The sequence below is a fragment of the Schistocerca nitens genome, chromosome 6 (assembly GCF_023898315.1).
Source record: "Schistocerca nitens isolate TAMUIC-IGC-003100 chromosome 6, iqSchNite1.1, whole genome shotgun sequence".
Lineage (NCBI taxonomy): Eukaryota > Metazoa > Arthropoda > Insecta > Orthoptera > Acrididae > Schistocerca > Schistocerca nitens.
The window spans coordinates 126,261,417-126,280,306 of NC_064619.1; the positions used below are offsets into that span (position 1 = coordinate 126,261,417).

At 39.3% G+C, this 18,890-nt stretch overlaps 1 protein-coding gene across 3 annotated transcripts in view; it reads right to left on the minus strand.

The window, feature by feature from the left end:
- The window catches only part of LOC126262859 (carcinine transporter), a 452,804-nt gene that overhangs the window by 91,124 nt on the left and 342,790 nt on the right, over positions 1–18,890 (minus strand). For all 3 annotated transcript variants that reach the window (XM_049959724.1, XM_049959725.1, XM_049959726.1), the window contains exon 9: positions 975–1,189. In XM_049959724.1, the coding sequence (XP_049815681.1) occupies positions 975–1,189 (215 nt within the window). The remainder of the gene's footprint in view (positions 1–974; positions 1,190–18,890) is intronic.

The window sequence follows — 18,890 nt, forward strand, 5'->3', positions numbered from 1 at the left end:
CTCCCCTCAGTCCCTATTCTGTTCATTACATTCAACAGTTTATGTAATTCAAATGAGTAGGAAAAATGTTCAAATACAGCATTAGTAGTGCTGCTTGACACAGTCACATCATTTAAATACTCAGGCATCACACTGCAAAACAATATGAAACGGAATGAGCATGCAAAGATTGAAGTAGGGAAGGTGGCTGGAGATAGTGGTCATTTGTGCATGAGTTGTGCCTGCTTGTGTGAATGTGTGTGTTTTCCTTTCTTACCTGAAAAAGGTTTTGGCCAAAAGCTCAGTGTGTAAGCCTTTTTGTTGTGTCTGTCTGCAACTCAGAGTGTCTTCTTTATGGTGAGTAGTCTACCCTTTTCATAACATTGTTAATTTGTGATACTTGATGTGATTGACAGATCTATAAAGCAAAAATTGTTAGATGGCATGTTCTGAGATGGTATGAGTTGTAAGAATATATGTACATCTTCAAAGAGTGACTTCTGTTATTTCATAGTGTATAGGAAATAGATAAGCACAATTTCATCTCAAGCGAAGATCAGGTTGCACAGGAGTAAAAATCCACAAAATGAAGAAAGAAGATATCGAGGGGAGAGATATACTCCAGATAAGCAAGTCAATAATTTCTGATCTGTCAGATACAGCAATGAACATCCCAGGCTGAAGACAGCTCATGTACCTCTGACTATGACTCTCATTACCAATGGAAACTGCTAGCTCAGACCTGTGGATATTCTACAGAAGAATACAAAAAGGTAATCATGTGGGCACCGACAAATATATTTTAAAATGGTAAAACGAAGAAAAAATTTTAAAAGTAGGCAGTTTCATCAGCTGCACTTAGCCCCTTGTGCTTGGATTTTGCAGTTCTTCAAATGACTGTGAAACTCAACAATATATCCATTTAGTCTCTAAAACTTAAAAAATTGTTGAAGATAATTAATTATAAATAATTTGTTTATTAGATAAATGCTAACCTGTGGGCAGGAGCACTGTAACAATGCAACTCACTCCACTAACAATCATGCTGATGCACAATGGCCACCTGCGGCCCCAGTGATCCATAACAACCCAGCACGCCAAATAGCTGGGTATCTCAACCAGTGATGACAAGAGGAAGCTTGTGTATTCATTACTTCCAAGAGATGGACCATAATAACTCAGTCCCACATACACTAGCTCATTTGAAAACCTGGAAACAAAAGTCAATCATAAACACAGATCCAAAAATTGATCTATTTCTTAAAGGAATCTGATCACATAATCAGAAAGTTTAGATCAGTTGTTGAGAGCTTCTTTCTAAAAATCAAAGAGTAGAGTCACGTTTCCTACATGACTAATATAAATTTCTTAACTTACTGAGTGAACAAATGACTACATGCTCAACATTTATATCAGAAACATCTATTTATAGCTAAATTAACTTAATCTAAGTTTAATTTATTAGTTACATCCTACAAAAATGGTTAAAAAATGTTTTGTACCATACACTGAAAGAATTTTAATTCAGAAAGTGTTTCAGTTTGCATTTCAAATGTTTTGTTGCTTATCAGTGGCTTTAAATATCTGGGGAGATGATAAAGCTATTTTTGTGGCTGTCTAATTAGCTCCTTTCTGTGCCAGAGTAATAAACAGCAAAAGTAATTACATCAGGTTTTATAAGGGAGTAAACATGTGGGCTCAATAGTGAGAATGCACTTGTGGTGCTACAGCCTCTAAGCCTTACCTTAAGTAAATGTGTGGAATGCAGTCCTCTGGTGAATGTTTGAAATGTAGTTGGCAGTTGGAATGTGTGACACTTCTGGAGAGAGGAGAGAAGGTTTCACAGGTACCTGCAAGCACGATGTGGGCATTTTGTAACTGGAAGGCCTTAGGGAGGTGCCTTTGTCAGATGAGTGGCACTTAGTTGAAGGATTTTTAAAATCCTTCAGTATGAGTGGAAGGTGTAATTTAAATTGTTACATGCCAGTTTTGTGTTGTCGTTGTGTTACTAGGGCCTCCCAACGGGTGCAAGTCTTTCAATTTGATGCCGCTTCAGCAACTTGCACATCGATGGGGATGATATGGTGATGATTAGGACAACACAACACCCAGTCTCTGAGCAGAGAAAATCTCCAAACCCGGGCCCTTAGGATTGACATTCTGTCATGCTCCTTAGGATTGACATTGTGTCATGCTGACCACTCAGCTACTGGTGTTGCTACTGTATAATGGCTGCATGAGTTTAAGCACTTTTACCAATCTTTCAGTCATTGGTAAATACTGATTTTGGAGTGTGTGTTTAACCTAGAAGCTCATATTGTCTATGTAATTTATTAACTATACCTGCCTGTAACTGTTTCACGTATATTCTATTACAGACAGCAGGAGGTAGCAAATGAGAAAATGAAGATTTATGTAATGATCTGTTCTAACTCCTGAATGGTAGGATTTTCATATCTGGGTGGTCTAGTGAGGGATCAGGTTATTTGCAGAAGTCCACAGGGACCGAACAGTTGAGATGGCACTCATACATTGGAAAAATATTGGGCTAGTGTGCATTAGAACAGTAGTGCAATGCTCATGCTTAGCAGCATAAGAATGGTGGTAACAGAAAACACATTGTTGTTGTTGTTGTGGTCTTCAGTCCTGAGACTGGTTTGATGCAGCTCTCCATGCTACTCTATCCTGTGCAAGCTTCTTCATCTCCCAGTACCTACTGCAACCTACATCCTTCTGAATCTGCTTAGTGTATTCATCTCTTGGTCTCCCTCTACGATTTTTACTCTCCACGCTGCCCTCCAATACTAAATTGGTGATCCCTTGATGTCTCAGAACATGTCCTACCAACTGATCCCTTCGTCTAGTCAAGTTGTGCCACAAACTTCTCTTCTCCACAATCCTATTCAACACCTCCTCATTAGTTATGTGATACCCATCTAATCTTGAGCATTCTTCTGCAGCACCACATTTCGAAAGCTTCTATTCTCTTCTTGTCTAAACTATTTATCGTCCATGTTTCACTTCCATACGTGGTTACACTCCATACAAATACTTTCAGAAATGACTTCCTGACACTTAAGTCTATACTCGATGTTAACAAATTTCTTTTCTTCAGAAACGCTTTCCTTCCCTTTGCCAGTCTACATTTTATATCCTCTCTACTTCGACCATCATCAGTTATTTTGCTCCCCAAATAGCAAAACTCCTTTACTACTTTAAGTGTCTCATTTCCTAATCTAATACCCTCAACATCACCCGACTTAATTTGACTACATTCCATTATCCTCGTTTTGCTTTTGTTGATGTTCATCTTATATCCTCCTTTCAAGACACTATACATTCCATTCAACTGCTCTTCCAAGTCCTTTGCTGTCTCTGACAGAATTACAATGTCATCAGCGAACCTCAAAGTTTTTATTACTTCTCCATGGATTTTAATACCTACCCGAATTTTTCTTTTGTTTCCTTCACTGCTTGCTCAATATACAGATTAAATAACATCGGAGAGAGGCTACAACCCTGTCTCACTCCCTTCGCAACTGCTGCTTCCCTTTCATGCCCCTCGACTCTTATAACTGCCACCTGATTTCTGCTCCCTGTATTTTACCCCTGCCACCTTCAGAATTTGAAAGAGAGTATTCTAGTCAACATTGTCCAAAGCTTTCTTTAGGTCTACAAATGCTAGAAACATAGGTTTGCCTTTCCTTAATCTTTCTTCTAAGATAAGTCGTAAGGTCAGTATGGCCTCATGTGTTCCAATATTTCTACGGAATCCAAACTGATCTTCCCCGAGGTCGGCTTCTACCAGTTTTTCCATTCGTGTAGTATTTTGCAGCTGTGACTTATTAAACTGATAGTTCAGTAATTTTCACATCTATCAACACCTGCTTCCTTTGGGATTGGAATTATTATATTCTTTTTGAAGTCTGAAGGTATTTCACCTGTCTCATACATCTTGTTCACCAGATGGTAGAGTTTTGTCAGGACTGGCTCTCCCAAGGCCATCAGTAGTTCTAATGGAATGTTGTCTACTCCCAGGGCCTTGTTTCGACTCAGGTCTTTCAGTGCTCTGTCAAACTCTTCGCGCAGTATCGTATCTTCCATTTCATCTTCATCTACATCCTCTTCCATTTCCATAATATTGTCCTCAAGTACATCACCCTTGTATAGACCCTCTATGTACTCCTTCCACCTTTCCCTTCTTTGCTTAGAATTGGGTTTCCATCTGAGCTCTTGATATTCATACAAGTGGCTCTCTTTTCTCCAAAGGTCTCTTTAATTTTCCTGTAGGCAGTATCTATCTTACCCATAGTGAGATAAGCCTCTACATCCTTACATTTGTTCCCTAGCCAGCCATCCCTGCTTAGCCATTTTGCACTTCCTGTTGATCTCATTTTTGAGATGTCTGTATTCCTTTTTGCCTGCTTCATTTACTACAATTTTATACTTTCTCCTTTCGTCAATTAAGTTCAATATTTCTTCTGCTACCCAAGGAGTTCTAGTAGCCCTCGTCTTTTTACCTACTTGATCCTCTGCTGCCTTCACTACTTCATCCCTCAGAGCTACCCATTCTTCTTCTACTGTACTTCTTTCCCCCATTCCTGTCAATTGTTCCCTTATGCTCTCCCTGAAACTCTGTACAACCTCTGGTTCTTTCAGTTTATCCAGGTCCCATCTCCTTGCATTCCCACCTTTTTGCAGTTTCTTCAGTTTCAATCTGCAGTTCATAACCAATAGATTGTGGTCAGAGTCCACATCTGCCCCTGGAAATGTCTTACAATTTAAAACCTGTTTCCTAAATCTCTGTCTTACCATTATATAATCTATCTGATACCTTCTAGTATCTCCAGGATTCTTCCATGTATACAACCTTCTTTCATGATTCTTGAACCAAGTGTTAGCTATGATTAAGTTATGCTCTGTGAAAAATTCTACCAGATGGCTTCCTCTTTCATTTCTCTCCCCCGATCCATATTCACCCACTATGCTTCCTTCTCTCCCTTTTCCTACTCTCGAATTCCAGTCACCCATGACTATTAAATTTTCGTCTCCCTTCACTACCTGAATAACTTCTTTTATATCATCATACATTTCATAAATTTCTTCATCATCTTCAGAGCTAGTTGGCATATAAACTGTAGTAAGCATGGGGTTCGTGTCTATCTTGGCCACAATATTACTATGCTGTTGGTAGTAGCTTACCCGCACTCCTATTTTTTTATTCATTATTAAACTTACTCCTGCATTACCTCTATTTGATTTTGTATTTATAACCATGTATTCACCTGACCAAAAGTCTTGTTCCTCCTGCCACCGAACTTCACTAATTCCCACTATATCTAACTTCAACCTATCCATTTCCCTTTTTAAATTTTCTAACCTACCTGCCCAATTAAGGGATCTGACATTCCATAGAACGCCAGTTTTCTTTCTCCTGATAACGACGTCCTCTTGAGTAGTCCCCACCCGGAGATCCGAATGGGGGATTATTTTACTTCCGGAATATTTTACCCAAGAGGACGCCATCATCATTTAACCATACAGTAAAGCTGCATGCCCTCGGGAAAAATTAAGGCTGTAGTTTTCCCTTGCTTTCAGCCGTTCGCAGTACCAGCACAGCAAGGCCGTTTTGGTTAGTGTTGCAAGGCCAGATCAGTCAATCATCCAGACTGTTGCCCCTGCAACTACTGAAAAGGTTGGTGCCCCTGTTCAGGAACCACATGTTTGTCTGGCCTCTCAACAGATACCCCTCTGTTGTGGTTGCACCTGCAGTACGGCCATCTGTATTGCTGTGGCATGCAAGCCTCCCCAACAACGGCAAGGTCCATGGTTCATGGGGGTAGAAAGTTTAATTTAAGTTTAATTTAAACTGATTATACACATATAGAAGACAAGACCATCTTATGACATAAAAAGTTACAATTGTGGTTCTCTTCCTTAAATGATTAATTCTAGGCACCTATTCCTCCTGGAAAATTGGTTAATTCCATCGTCAATAAGACAGTCAATGTCAGGGTGAGTGTTCAACAGAGCTAAGTCATTAACTCGATCCTCCTTCATTGTTGACCTCAGCCATGTCTTTGTATGACACAATGTTGAAAAACTTCTTTCTACTGCAACAGTAGATGTAGGTAGACAAGCAAATATTTTGTGGAGTGTGTGCAAAGTAGGTTAGTCAGATCTACGACAAACAGACAACGATTGCATACAGAATCATGTTCATTAAGTGTGTTTATGCTCATTTGCTTGTATTAGTCTCTTTTTAATCTCAAAGAGTGATTCTTCTTCAAAGAATGGTAGTTCAGTTAAGCACTGATTCAATTTATGTACCAGGTCATTACCATCATGTTTCAGTAGCTGTGAGGGCAAAAGAATGCTGAATTTTAAATGACAAATATTTTATTCAGCAAAACATTCTCTCATGTCAGTCGTAATATGGTCCAGCTGGAATAAAAACAATTCTTTTCCAATATGTCATAGCATCATCATTATGATCACTGTTTTCACTGTGTCTTTGTCTGCCTATAAGACCAGGAACACTCATCTCCACGTGTAACTCTTCCGTAACTGCCTTCACCTCTTCAACAATACAAGGAAAGTGGCTATCAACATCAGCTCTCATGCCGTCATACACCTTGAGCGTCGAATCTAATTTTGCTTTTGCCATCTTGACATCCAATCTAGGGTCTTGTAAGATTATGCTTACTGGATGTGTTATGTTCATAATGTCACTCAGTGTAAACAGAGTGATAAAAAGCTCACAGTTAGAGAGAGCTCAAAGGAGAATATCAGCTTTGGTAGCCGTTGTTCTATCCCTCCAACACTGTATTTCTTTAAGAACATTGCAAACTGTTCTGAGATTGGCTGCAAATTGAATAACAGCATCACGTTGCTCAACCCATCTCATTTGACAATGTGACTGCAGCGAGTGTTTTAGGTGACTCTTGAAAACTGAGCAACCATCACAGCCAAAACTCACACAGTTTTCCAGTGACAGAGAAAGGCTTTCCATTCTCCTTAAAATCATAGAACATAATATTTCACCAGTAATGCTACGCTCCTCATCTTGACTCTCCTGAGGTCCATCATCAATGTTTCCACTACAATCATTGTCTTTATGGATGTCAACGAAACCCAAAAATATTTCGTGTAATTTGCAGTCACCATCAACGTATCTTGCAGCTAAACTCAGTTGGGCGATGTGCACTATGTCTCTAGTCTCATTGAAGATTATGCTGTAATAATGAGAATCTTTGATTTCTTCTAGTATTCTCGACAACATCACTGTTTCACAGCATGAACTAAGTTTGTTACACGTTGCTTTACTTATGTAAGTGGCGTTCACTGTAGTGGTCTCAGGGTGATGTTTTAGTTGCAAGTCTCCAGCATCAGTTCTAAATTTTAGAAGAGCTCTAAAGTTTCCCTCATTACTCAATACTTGCTAGAGCCAGGCCTCAAATAGAAGGGTTACATGGATGTACATATCTTTAAATGTATGGTGAAACTCGCTGAAATGATCTGGCATAGATTGTACATGGGTGTGTGAGAAGGTGCGTGGTGCATTCAGATGTCACACATGTGCAAGGATATTGCTGATGGATAGACGTCTATCTCTCGGTGAATGCTAGCTGGGTGACAAAGCATGTGGAATGCACTGTGATGGGGCAGGAAGGATACTGGAGGTGGAAACCCGTCAGGTAGGTCCAGGTAGGCAGTGAGGTGATGCAGCCAAGGTCAGCTGGGTTTGCAGTAGTCATGGGAAGCGTTAATTGGTACTGACATTGTTGAAATTGGTAGTTGATATGGCAGTAGCTGTTTTCCCCACATTTAAAGTGCTGAACAGTTCAGTTTTTGACACTGTGGCATATGAAAAGCCTCGTGTTTGCACAACTTTGAACATAAAGTGCCTCATGATTTGGGTACACATGATCTGGTGGTGATCAAATGCAGTGAGCTGCACATTTTCCATCCTTCACTAGGCTATAATACTTATGGTCAGTACAATGACTGACACTGACATGCCAAGTACCATATTGATACCATATTGACAAGAGCACGCTCTCTCTCTCTCTCTCTCTCTCTCTCTCTCTCTCTCTCTCTCCACCTCTCAGAAATGTTTAATTAATGATTGATCATTATATAGCGTTCTGCCAATAACTCTACATAAATGTCAATAATTAATTAAAATTTGCATGTGGTTTTATACATTACAGTAAATACAACAGAACAATGCAACACCTCACACATGGAAAACATCATGAATAAATGCCATAGCGCACAGGAAACACACTTCAAAATGGGAAGAATTTCCTCAAAAGCGTTATGTGCAATATATATATAAAAAGAAAATCTGTGGACTTTCACAAACTACTCTTGATAGATCAAATAAAATTTTACAGATGTCTTGGGATGGGGAATTCAACATGTTCTTTACATTTTGAGTTTCTTCTCAGCAGATCTACAATTTCTGGCATTATTAGACAGACAACCACATTCATAAGGCAGAAGCTAAAAGAGTAATATATGAAACCACTGACCACAGAAGAGTGGAAGAATATGTGACTAGTATGAGAAGACAGCAAACTTTCCTCACTGTATGGGATCCATAGATGGAAAACACATAGGAAATGTAAAACCATGAAGTTCAGACAATAAATATTATAATTACAAAAAGTAATTTTATGTTGTACTAATGACCATGCAGACAGCAATTACTGTTTCAGATTCATAGACATAGGGGTGTTTGTTCATCAAGAATTATCTTTTGTATTTAAAGCAACTGAATTAGGTAAAAAAGTTTACGATCAGACTTTGAATGTGCCAGGTGTAACATCGCTTCCAAATGATCCATGTGGACTGAAAAGCCCTTACATGTTTGTGGTTGATGAGGATTTTGCAATGAGTGACAACTTAATGAGACCATATACTGCAAAAAATCTGACTAATAAACAAAAAGTCTTTAACTAGAGGCTGTCACAAGCATGGCATAATGTAGAATCTGTATTTGGCATTTCATCTAATAAATGGATAATTTTTACACTGTCCAGTTGATGTTAATGTTGACGTGGTGGATGCTATTATACAGGCATGTAATACACTTCATCATTTTGTGAGACAACATGACAGCTATAATATTGATGACACACTTACATGTCTAATGGGAAGTATTCCTGCACATGAGACAAAAGAAACTAACTGTGGCAAAACTATCAGAGATCATTATGCTGCTTACTTCTGTTCCCTCAAGGATCTGCACCATGGTAAGTTCATTATGTTAATATCCTCAAATGACAAGTAGTTTTTAGTCTAAAAATTGGATTGTTGACATTTTATTCATGAGCATATTTCAGTGTACACTATTTATAAATACTAACAAAATATTTACTGTCAGTGCCCACCAAGACCTGTGTCTGCTTGTCATCCATTCCATCCCACTTTCTTCCCCAAACGGCTGCTGAAATTGCTCGCCATGATTCTTTTTATCTCTGTTTTAGTACTTCTTGCCCTGAGTGTTGTACAGCCATTGGTGTCCCGGCATTATCATAATCATTACTTTACTATCCAGATGCTCCATTTTGTTGCTTTGTATGGTACAACAAGATGATACAATGAGAATAATGCAAGGGTGGTATAGTCTGTCTGCAAACTGAACAGCAAGCACCCAAGTTCCCAGTCCCTCTACGCAGCTACGTCATAAGTAATATCTGCACACAGACTGTTCCACAGTTATACTGACACTTCTACAGAGGGCTTGTCATATCCATGGAGACACATAGTGCAGGCATGTCTGGAGAGTGTTAATTTCAGTAAATGTGTTACACTATATGAAATACAGTAATTAGCACAAATGTAATTAACATAACAAACACACATGAACAGAATTTAGGTAAATCAATGGTTGCTGCACAGCACTGCTGTATATGTAACAGATTAGTTGTCATCCTTTACCGCTGTTCTTCCTGGAAGGCCACTTCCCGTAGACAGATCATAAAAATGCAGAGAAAGAAATGCCTAATTGAGTTGCTCAGTGGAGTGAATAAAAGAAAGAGTAAGTCACATACAAACACATGCATGAATCCAGATAAAGAAATGGCAAATTTACCTTTGAATTTTCATCTTTACACTGTAATTTGCAGATCACAGTGAGGTGCATGGCATAAAGTAATTTTTATTGTGACATGTATTACAATTTGTACCCATTCCATTCGAGTAGAATTTATGATAACTATTTTTTTGGGAAGAAAGACTATTTATACATCACTATCAAAGCTGTATTAGACACTTTTATTGAAAGTAGTTGTAGGTAGGTCAAAGTGACAGTATGTTTCACTTCACAAAGTAATTTTACTGAATTTTCATGTTGTACGGGGAAGTTCAGGGCTACAAACAGTAACTGTGGTAGATTCATAATAATAATAATTATTATTAAACGGCCATCTGTACAGAAATTCATTCCAGTGGCTGCATTGTTAGGATGGTTGGTTGGTTGTTTCATTGGTTGGTGGGTCTAAATGGCAATGTCAGTAGCCCTTCAGTCAAGAGGTAGTTCATCTGGAGTCAGTGATATCTACCAGATATTTGATCAGATTATGAAAATATGAACCATGGACCTTGCCGTTGGTGGGGAGGCTTGTGTGCCTCACCGATACAGATGGCTGTACCATAGGTGCAACCACAACGGAGGAGTATCTGTTGAGAGGCCAGACAAACATGTGGTTCCTGAAGATGGGCAGCAGCCTTTTCAGTAGTTGCAGGGGCAACAGTCTGGATGATTGACTGATCTGGCATTGTAACATTAACCAAAACGGCCATGCTGTGCTGGTACTATGAACAGCTGAAAGCAAGGGGAAACTACAGCCGTAATTTTTCCCGAGGGCATGCAGCTTTGCTGTATGGTTAAATGATGATGGCGTCCTTTTGGGTAAAATATTCTGGAGGTAAAATAGTCCCCCATTCGGATCTCCGGGCAGGGACTACTCAAGAAGACGTCGTTATCAGGAGAAAGAAAACTGGCGTTCTACGGATTGGAGTGTGGAAAAACAGATCCCTTAATCGGGCAGGTAGGTTAGAAAATTTGAAAAGGGAAATGGATAGATTAAAGTTAGATATAGTGGGAATTAGTGAAGTTCGGTGGCAGGAGGAACAAGACTTTTGGTCAGGTGAATACAGGGTTATAAATACAAAATCAAATATGGGTAATTCAGGAGTAGGTTTAATAATGAATAAAAAATAGGAATGCAGGTGAGCTACTACAAACAGCATAGTGAACGCATTATTGTGGCCAAGGTAGACATGAAGCCCAAGACTACTACAGTAGTACAAGTTTATATGCCAACTAGCTCTGCAGATGACGAAGAAATTGCTGAAATTTATGATGAGGTAAAAGAAATTATTCAGGTAGTGAAGGGAGATGAAAATTTAATAGTCATGGGTGACTGGAATTCGTCAGTAGGATAAGGGAGAGAAGGAAACATAGTAGGTGAATATGGATTGGGGGGAAGAAATGAAAGAGGAAGCCGACTGGTAGTATTTTGGACAGAGTATAACTTAATCATAGCTAACACTTGGTTCAAGAATCATGAAAGAAGGTTGTATACATGGATGAATCCTGGAGATACTACAAGGTTTCAGATAGATTATATAATGGTAAGACAGAGATTTAGGAACCAGGTTTTAAATTGTAAGACACTTCCAGGGGCAGATGTGGACTCTGACCACAATCTATTGGTTATGAACTGTAGATTAAAACTGAAGAAACTGCAAAAAGGTGGGAATGTAAGGATAAACTGAAAGAACCAGAGGTTGTACAGAGTTTCAGGGAGAGCATAAGGGAACAACTGACATGAATGGGGGAAAGAAATACAGTAGAAGAAGTATGGGTAGCTTTGAGGGATGAAGCAGTGAAGGCAGCAGAGGATAAAGTAGGTAAAAAGATGAGGGCTAGCAGAAATCCTTGTGTAACAGAAGAAATATCGGTATTTAACTGATGAAAGGAGAAAATATAAAAATGCAGTAAATGAAGCAGGCAAAAAGGAATACAGACGTCTCAAAAATGAGATTGATAGGAAGTGCAAAATGGCTAAGCAGGGATGGCTAGAGGACAAATGTAAGGATGTAGAAGCTTATCTCACTAGGGGTAAGATAGATACTGCCTACAGGAAAATTAAAGAGACCTGTGGAGAACGGAGAACCACTTGCATGAATATCAAGAGCTCAGATGGAAACCCAGTTCTCAGCAAAAAAGGGAAAGCAGAAAGGTGGAAGGAGTATACAGAGGGTCTATACAAGTCCGATGTACTTGAGGACAATATTATGGAAATGGAAGAGGATGTAGATGAAGATGAAATGGAAGATACGATACTGTGCGAAGAGTTTGACAGAGCACTGAAAGACCTGAGTCGAAACAAGGCCCTGGGAGTAGACAACATTCCATTAGAACTACTGATGGCCTTGGGAGAGCCAGTCCTGACAAAACTCTACCATCTGGTGAACAAGATGTATGAGACAGGTGAAATACCCTCAGACTTCAAAAAGAATATAATAATTCCAATCCCAAAGGAAGCAGGTGTTGATAGATGTGAAAATTACTGAACTATCAGTTTAATAAGTCACAGCTGCAAAATACTACACGAATGGAAAAACTGGTAGAAGCCGACCTCGGGGAAGATCAGTTTGGATTCCGTAGAAATATTGGAACACGTGAGGCCATACTGACCTTACGACTTATCTTAGAAGAAAGATTAAGGAAAGGCAAACCTATGTTTCTAGCATTTGTAGACCTAAAGAAAGCTTTGGACAATGTTGACTGGAATACTCTCTTTCAAATTCTGAAGGTGGCAGGGGTAAAATACAGGGAGCAGAAATCAGGTGGCAGTTATAAGAGTCGAGGGGCATGAAAGGGAAGCAGCAGTTGCGAAGGGAGTGAGACAGGGTTGTAGCCTCTCTCCGATGTTATTTAATCTGTATATTGAGCAAGTAGTAAAGGAAACCAAAGAAAAATTCGGAGCAGGTATTAAAATCCATGGAGAAGAAATAAAAACTTTGAGGTTCGCCGATGTCATTGTAATTCTGTCAGAGACAGCAAAGGACTTGGAAGAGCAGTTGAACAGAATGGACACAGGATGTATACATGGACAAGGAAAAAAAATTCCCAGATTTCTCCCGGATTTCCCAGTTAAAAATACACTTTCTCCCGGGTGAAAACATAATTTGTCTCTGTTACTTGACAGTATATTTTCTCTCAGAACTGTATAAGTTATCAGTCCTTCGAATGGTTATTGTTTTATACACATGCGTAGAATTTCCCGGGGCTTTAGAAAACTAAACAAAGGGGGAAAAAACACGTTTTGGAAAGATCTGTGGTGTGCAGCAACAGGTACACTGCACTTTTTTGTATTACGAAAGTATAAATTCAAATTCCACCAAACATTGCCATTTACTTTCCAAAGCATTGAAATCAAGATAGCGATGCGCTTTTGTAAGCCAGTCATAGGTCATGTCACATGATCTCGCCAGCCGATGACAGCGGGTATTCAGAGCTTAGGATACGTGATGTAGTCAGTCAATAGCAACATCACTATTAGGTAGTATGAACACACAAACAGAATAAGTTAATGGTTTAAATTAATATACATAGTGTTGCTACATGAAAAGCAAAGCTTTGACATATGATATTGGTCTAGAAGATTAATATGCTGCAAGAGAAGCTAAGCTTTCGCATATAATGTTGTTCTTTTATGCGCGTATTACAATTTAAGATATATCACACAAATGCACCAGTAAAATTTTTAATAATGACATAAATGTGTGATTCATCTAAAGACTCATCAACAAAGAGTTGATTTTTAAATCAGAGTCAAACGCTCTGTGATTTAAGAAATTCATCATACATTCTTGCGCATAGTTCAACTTGTGTAAACAGAAATTTACTTTGATGGTAACGCTTTTCAAACCACCATTCGAAATATTTTTCCGTGACCTGTTAGAAATAGGTTTGTTTCTTCAGTTGCCAGAGAGCACCACATGACAGGCACCACTGCGCTTGAGCAGCTACGATGACGTAGGGAGGCCGTGTGTTCGTACGTGTGAAACATTAAAGGATCTTACATTATGTCATAAAAGAAACAAGACGTCAGAGGATACTCCAAGAGCATCAGAATTTCGTGACACATACTAAAATGTGCACATTTAAAGTGCACATTCGTATGACCAGATTCCCAGTAAAGTAGGCCATGACCTAATATTAAGCTTTTCAATGTATGTAAATTTTCTTGGAGTATCAGTGCTGTGTTATCTCATGTGTGGTTCTTTATTATGGTATAATGCTATACGTGCTAGAAGATAAAAATGTGCACTTGTAATGCAGCAAACAGTGTGTGGAATTAAACACTTCGTTTAGAATATATTGTTTGCCTCAGCGGAAGAGATTATAAAATGAAAGTTTCTTTAGCAAACCGACAAAAATAACTTCAGTGTTCTGCAAGACAATTAATGCTTGACTGCCAGAAAGGTGGAAATAAAATAAAATCTGCAACTAACAAAACATTTTAGCCTTCCGTAATTATGTGAATGTATTATAATTCACTTGATAGCTCCTAGCCACAGAAATCTGTTTTGTATTCACGTGGAGACTACACACTTCCCCACTATAACTCAGACTGCTCTGCGCATCAGTCCCAGATCTACGATATTTCCGAACCGGGGCAATACCCTGCCACTCCCTCGAGCGTTTGAGATAGGATGTCAAAATAATAATAATAAAAAAAAAAAATCGAATTTTCAAAAATATGTTCATTTTCTAGTATATCTTTCTGAAGAGTCTGATGCATAAAACACATGTGTTCGAGGAAATGTAAAACATGTTATTTGCTCGTATATGTGCCAAAGTGCAGTGCCACACCTCTTCACACAGTATTCTTCTATCCCACGTTCATTGTATTTCGCTCTGTGGAATTGAAACGTGTATATTTTGTAATGAATGCCATCAAACTATATTCTGGACAGGGGAAATTAAGATGTCCTGAGGTGCCTCTCCTGCTTACAGTCAGCAGGTTTGACATTCTGTCCCTCTTTTTTTTTAAAAAAAAAGAATTCAGAAAATTTGCACACTTTATTCCATATCAGTTAACAACTTGCTGCTTTGTGTGACAATAAATTAAATATAGGATACATAAACCCAGTAAAGACATGAGACAAGCAAGACAACACACATTTCTTCGATCCTTAGCTCCTAGAATTTTTTTCTCTCTAATCAGCTTTACACGGTGTGCTTTCCATTCTGTGAAAGAATCTATAACCTCATCAAAGTTCGTCAGACATTTTGCTACATGAAAAATCGAAATGTTGTTGTCTAATACTGAAAAAGCTGTTAATACAAATTGGACCCAATACTGGTGAGGTTTCCCGATCTGATTACGTCTATTTTGTCACTGTCTGATAGATAAAAAAATAGGCCTTTCTAATACTGCAACAATTGTAACACACACCAAATAAACAAGACTGTTTAGGCACAAATGGTCTTTCTTGTAACGACAGAATATAATTCACAAAGTACCAATATCAAGCAGTGTGGTATTAACCGAGCGGTCTAAGGTACTGCAGTCATGGGCAGTGCGGCTGGTCCCGGCGGAGGTTCGAGTCCTCCCTCAGGTGTGTGTGTGTGTGTGTGTGTGTGTGTGTGTGTGTGTGTGTGTGTGTTTGTCCTTAGGATAATTTAGGTTAAGTAGCGTGTAAGCTTAGGGACTGATGACACATTTGAACCAATATCAAATGCCTATTAGGCCTACTTACTACAAGCAAAAAGCTTTACGTTAGGAAATAGTTTCACGCTTCATTCATACGCTCCAGTTTCTCAAACATGAGATCGAAAAGTAGTAGTACGAAATTTTTTTACAAACTTGGAATCATCATATTGTTCCATAGTTTGTGTGATGTCCCCATTTCTTCTCCTTCCTCGTTCTAACAAACAGTCTTGTTACCACTAATTCTGTAACTATTCCTGCCAATGTCAAAGCTTATTCGCAGTTTAATTTCACTAACTCTCCAGAAACACCAGTTTACTTATCCCGCAATTATTCCCCGGTTAGGCATTGTTAGATGTTCGTACAACGCGTTTTCCATGCTTCTTCCAGAGCAGAACTTAAAGCAGCTGCTAGCCGAGGACCGTACAACTGGCCCTTGCTAGTATAGTGATCTGGCCAAAAATTTTCTGTCAAAATTTCATTTTCTTGGATACACTGAGGACGTAATACGTAATCTTTCTTACCTATTATTCGTTTATTTCCACTCCTGTAGCCTGAACCTATGGGTTTCGCTAGTAATTATAACAACGCTCATCATTCGCAAACCTAATCAACCACAAAATCAGACAGCAGTTGGCATTCATCCGTTCGACCTTACTCCGCTCTGGTCGTATAGCTCCTTATGTCTGCAGGAAACTTTGTTTCTACATGCAACGAGGATTCCCCTGACAGAGACATTATGTACACTATGCATGCATTCACAAATTAACTTACGATTCATTCAGAAATGAACTTAGAATGTGTTCAAAAATGTTCAAAAACTGACAGGGATGCATTTCAAAGTCATATAAATAATCGATAGACTAACGTGCACTGGATGCTAGGTGCTTTGTGAAACAAGGTTTTCTCCCTCAAGAATAGAAATTTGCCCCCACCACCACCCAGATCTGGGCATGTTGCGCATGCATGAATCTGGCAGCTTGGGCGCTCCAGTAAAATTTTTCCCGGTAACATCTAGCTGCTTGCTGCGACTGCTTACACAGCCAACAGCCACATTTCTGTACCCAGAAGCGGGAGCATCTGCGCATGAGTATGATCCCACTTGCAACTGCTAAAATGAATCTAATGTAAACAGTTGTGACGTCACGCTCATCGGAGGCCATTTGTTGTTACAGAGCATTGCATAGTCTTCGTAAAGTCTTTGGCACACTTTGCTGTAGGCAGACGCTTGTATGAGCACTGTTTTGTTGCTGTATATGGTGCATTTGCTTTACGATTTAAGTTTTATTTTCATTTTTTCTCTCATTCATGTTTAATTGCTGCAGGATTATTCTGCAGTGGCTGGATACAGTAATATCATTTGTTAGAGTACCGGTTCTTAGCAGTCAAAATTTCAAAAATTTAACTGAAAACAAAAACAATGAAAAATTCCCAGAATTCTAAAAAATTCCCAGGATTTTCCCAGTTTTCTCCCGGATGAAAAAATTCCTGGGTTTTTTCCGGATCTCCCGGTTGTCCCGGGTCGTATACACCCTGGGACAGTGTCTTAAAAGGAGGATATAAGATGAACATCAACAAAAGCAAAACGAGGATAATGGAAGCTAGTTGAATTAAGTCGGGTGATGCTGAGGGAATTAGGTTAGGAACTGAGACACTTAAAGTACTAAAGGAGTTTTGCTATTTGAGGAGCAAAATAACTGATGATGGTGGAAGTAGAGAGGATATAAAATGTAGACTGGCAATGGGAAGGAAAGCGTTTCTGAAGAAGAGAAATTTGTTAACATCAAGTATAGATTTAAGTGTCAGGAAGTCGTTTCTGAAAGTATTTGTATGGAGTGTAGCCATGCATGGAAGTGAAACATGGATGATAAATAGTTTGGACAAGAAGAGAATAGAAGCTTTCAAAATGTAGTGCTACAGAAGAATGCTGAAGATTAGATGGGAAGATCACATAACTAATGAGGAGGTATTGAATAGAATTGGGGAGAAGAGGAGTTTGTGGCGCAGCTTTACTAGAAGTAGGGACCGCTTGGTTGGACATGTTCTGAGGCATCAAGGGATCACAAATTTAGCATTGGAGGGCAGCGTGGAGGGTAAAAATTGTAGAGGGAGACCAAGAGATGAATACACTAAGGAGATTCAGAAGGATGTAGGTTGCAGTAGGTACTGGGAGATGAAGAAGCAGCTTGCACAGGATAGAGTAGCATGGAGAGCTGCATCAAATCAGTCTCAGGACTGAAGACCACAACAACAACAACAACACGTGAAAGTATGTAAGAATGATAAAACCAAGACGGTGAAAGCAGTACTGATGCTAGACATGAGAAGTATATGAATCTCCTGAAAGAGTGAAAGAGCTGACAAGGGCTCTCCCAGCACTCATCTGTGCTGAGAGAAACCCCACCTGCTCCTGCCCCCCCCCCCCCCCCCCACCACCCTCCTCCCACCGATCTGCTTAAAAGCCAAAGACATTTACAGAATAAGGAATGTCTTCTAGCCAGGAGTTTTCTAATCATAAAATTCAGAAGACTAAAAATGTAATGGACATCTGTTGCACTGGCAATAATAAAACAAGATAAGAGAAATTATGAGGTCAGTGAATGGGTGGGGCCAGGTGAACATCCACCACAGAATCTGCATTTGATTGGGGCCATTCATACTAGAGCTGTCCCACCCATGATCTGTTAAATAGTAGAACAACACTCACTATTCATATGAATGCTGCCATTAAAACAGAAAAAAGGGTACACAAAAAATGGGTTAACCTACCACATCTAAGAGCAATTAAAACATAGTAAAACCAGGCTGACAAAATTGGCTGGCAAATGAGGTAGGGTGCAGGGCCCTCAAGCCCAGTAGCAGCAGTAGCATGGACAGCCGGAAGGAGGGACATTCCACCAGTATGTGGGCTAATGTCTGTAAGGCTCTGCAACCATAACATGGGAGGGGGGGCTTGTTACGTATAATAAAACTATGGGTTAATCTAGTATAACCAATCAGAGGTAACATAAGCCAGTGATTGCTTATGGGAGAAATGGGGGGAGGAGTGCCTTGCAGCAATAGTCTCTTTGATAGTGCACAGTTTATTACAGGGAGCAGCAGCCCATGAGATGTTCCTTTTCTGAGTGAGGAGAAGTCTTAGTGGCAGGTTCCACATGTGGGATCATCATA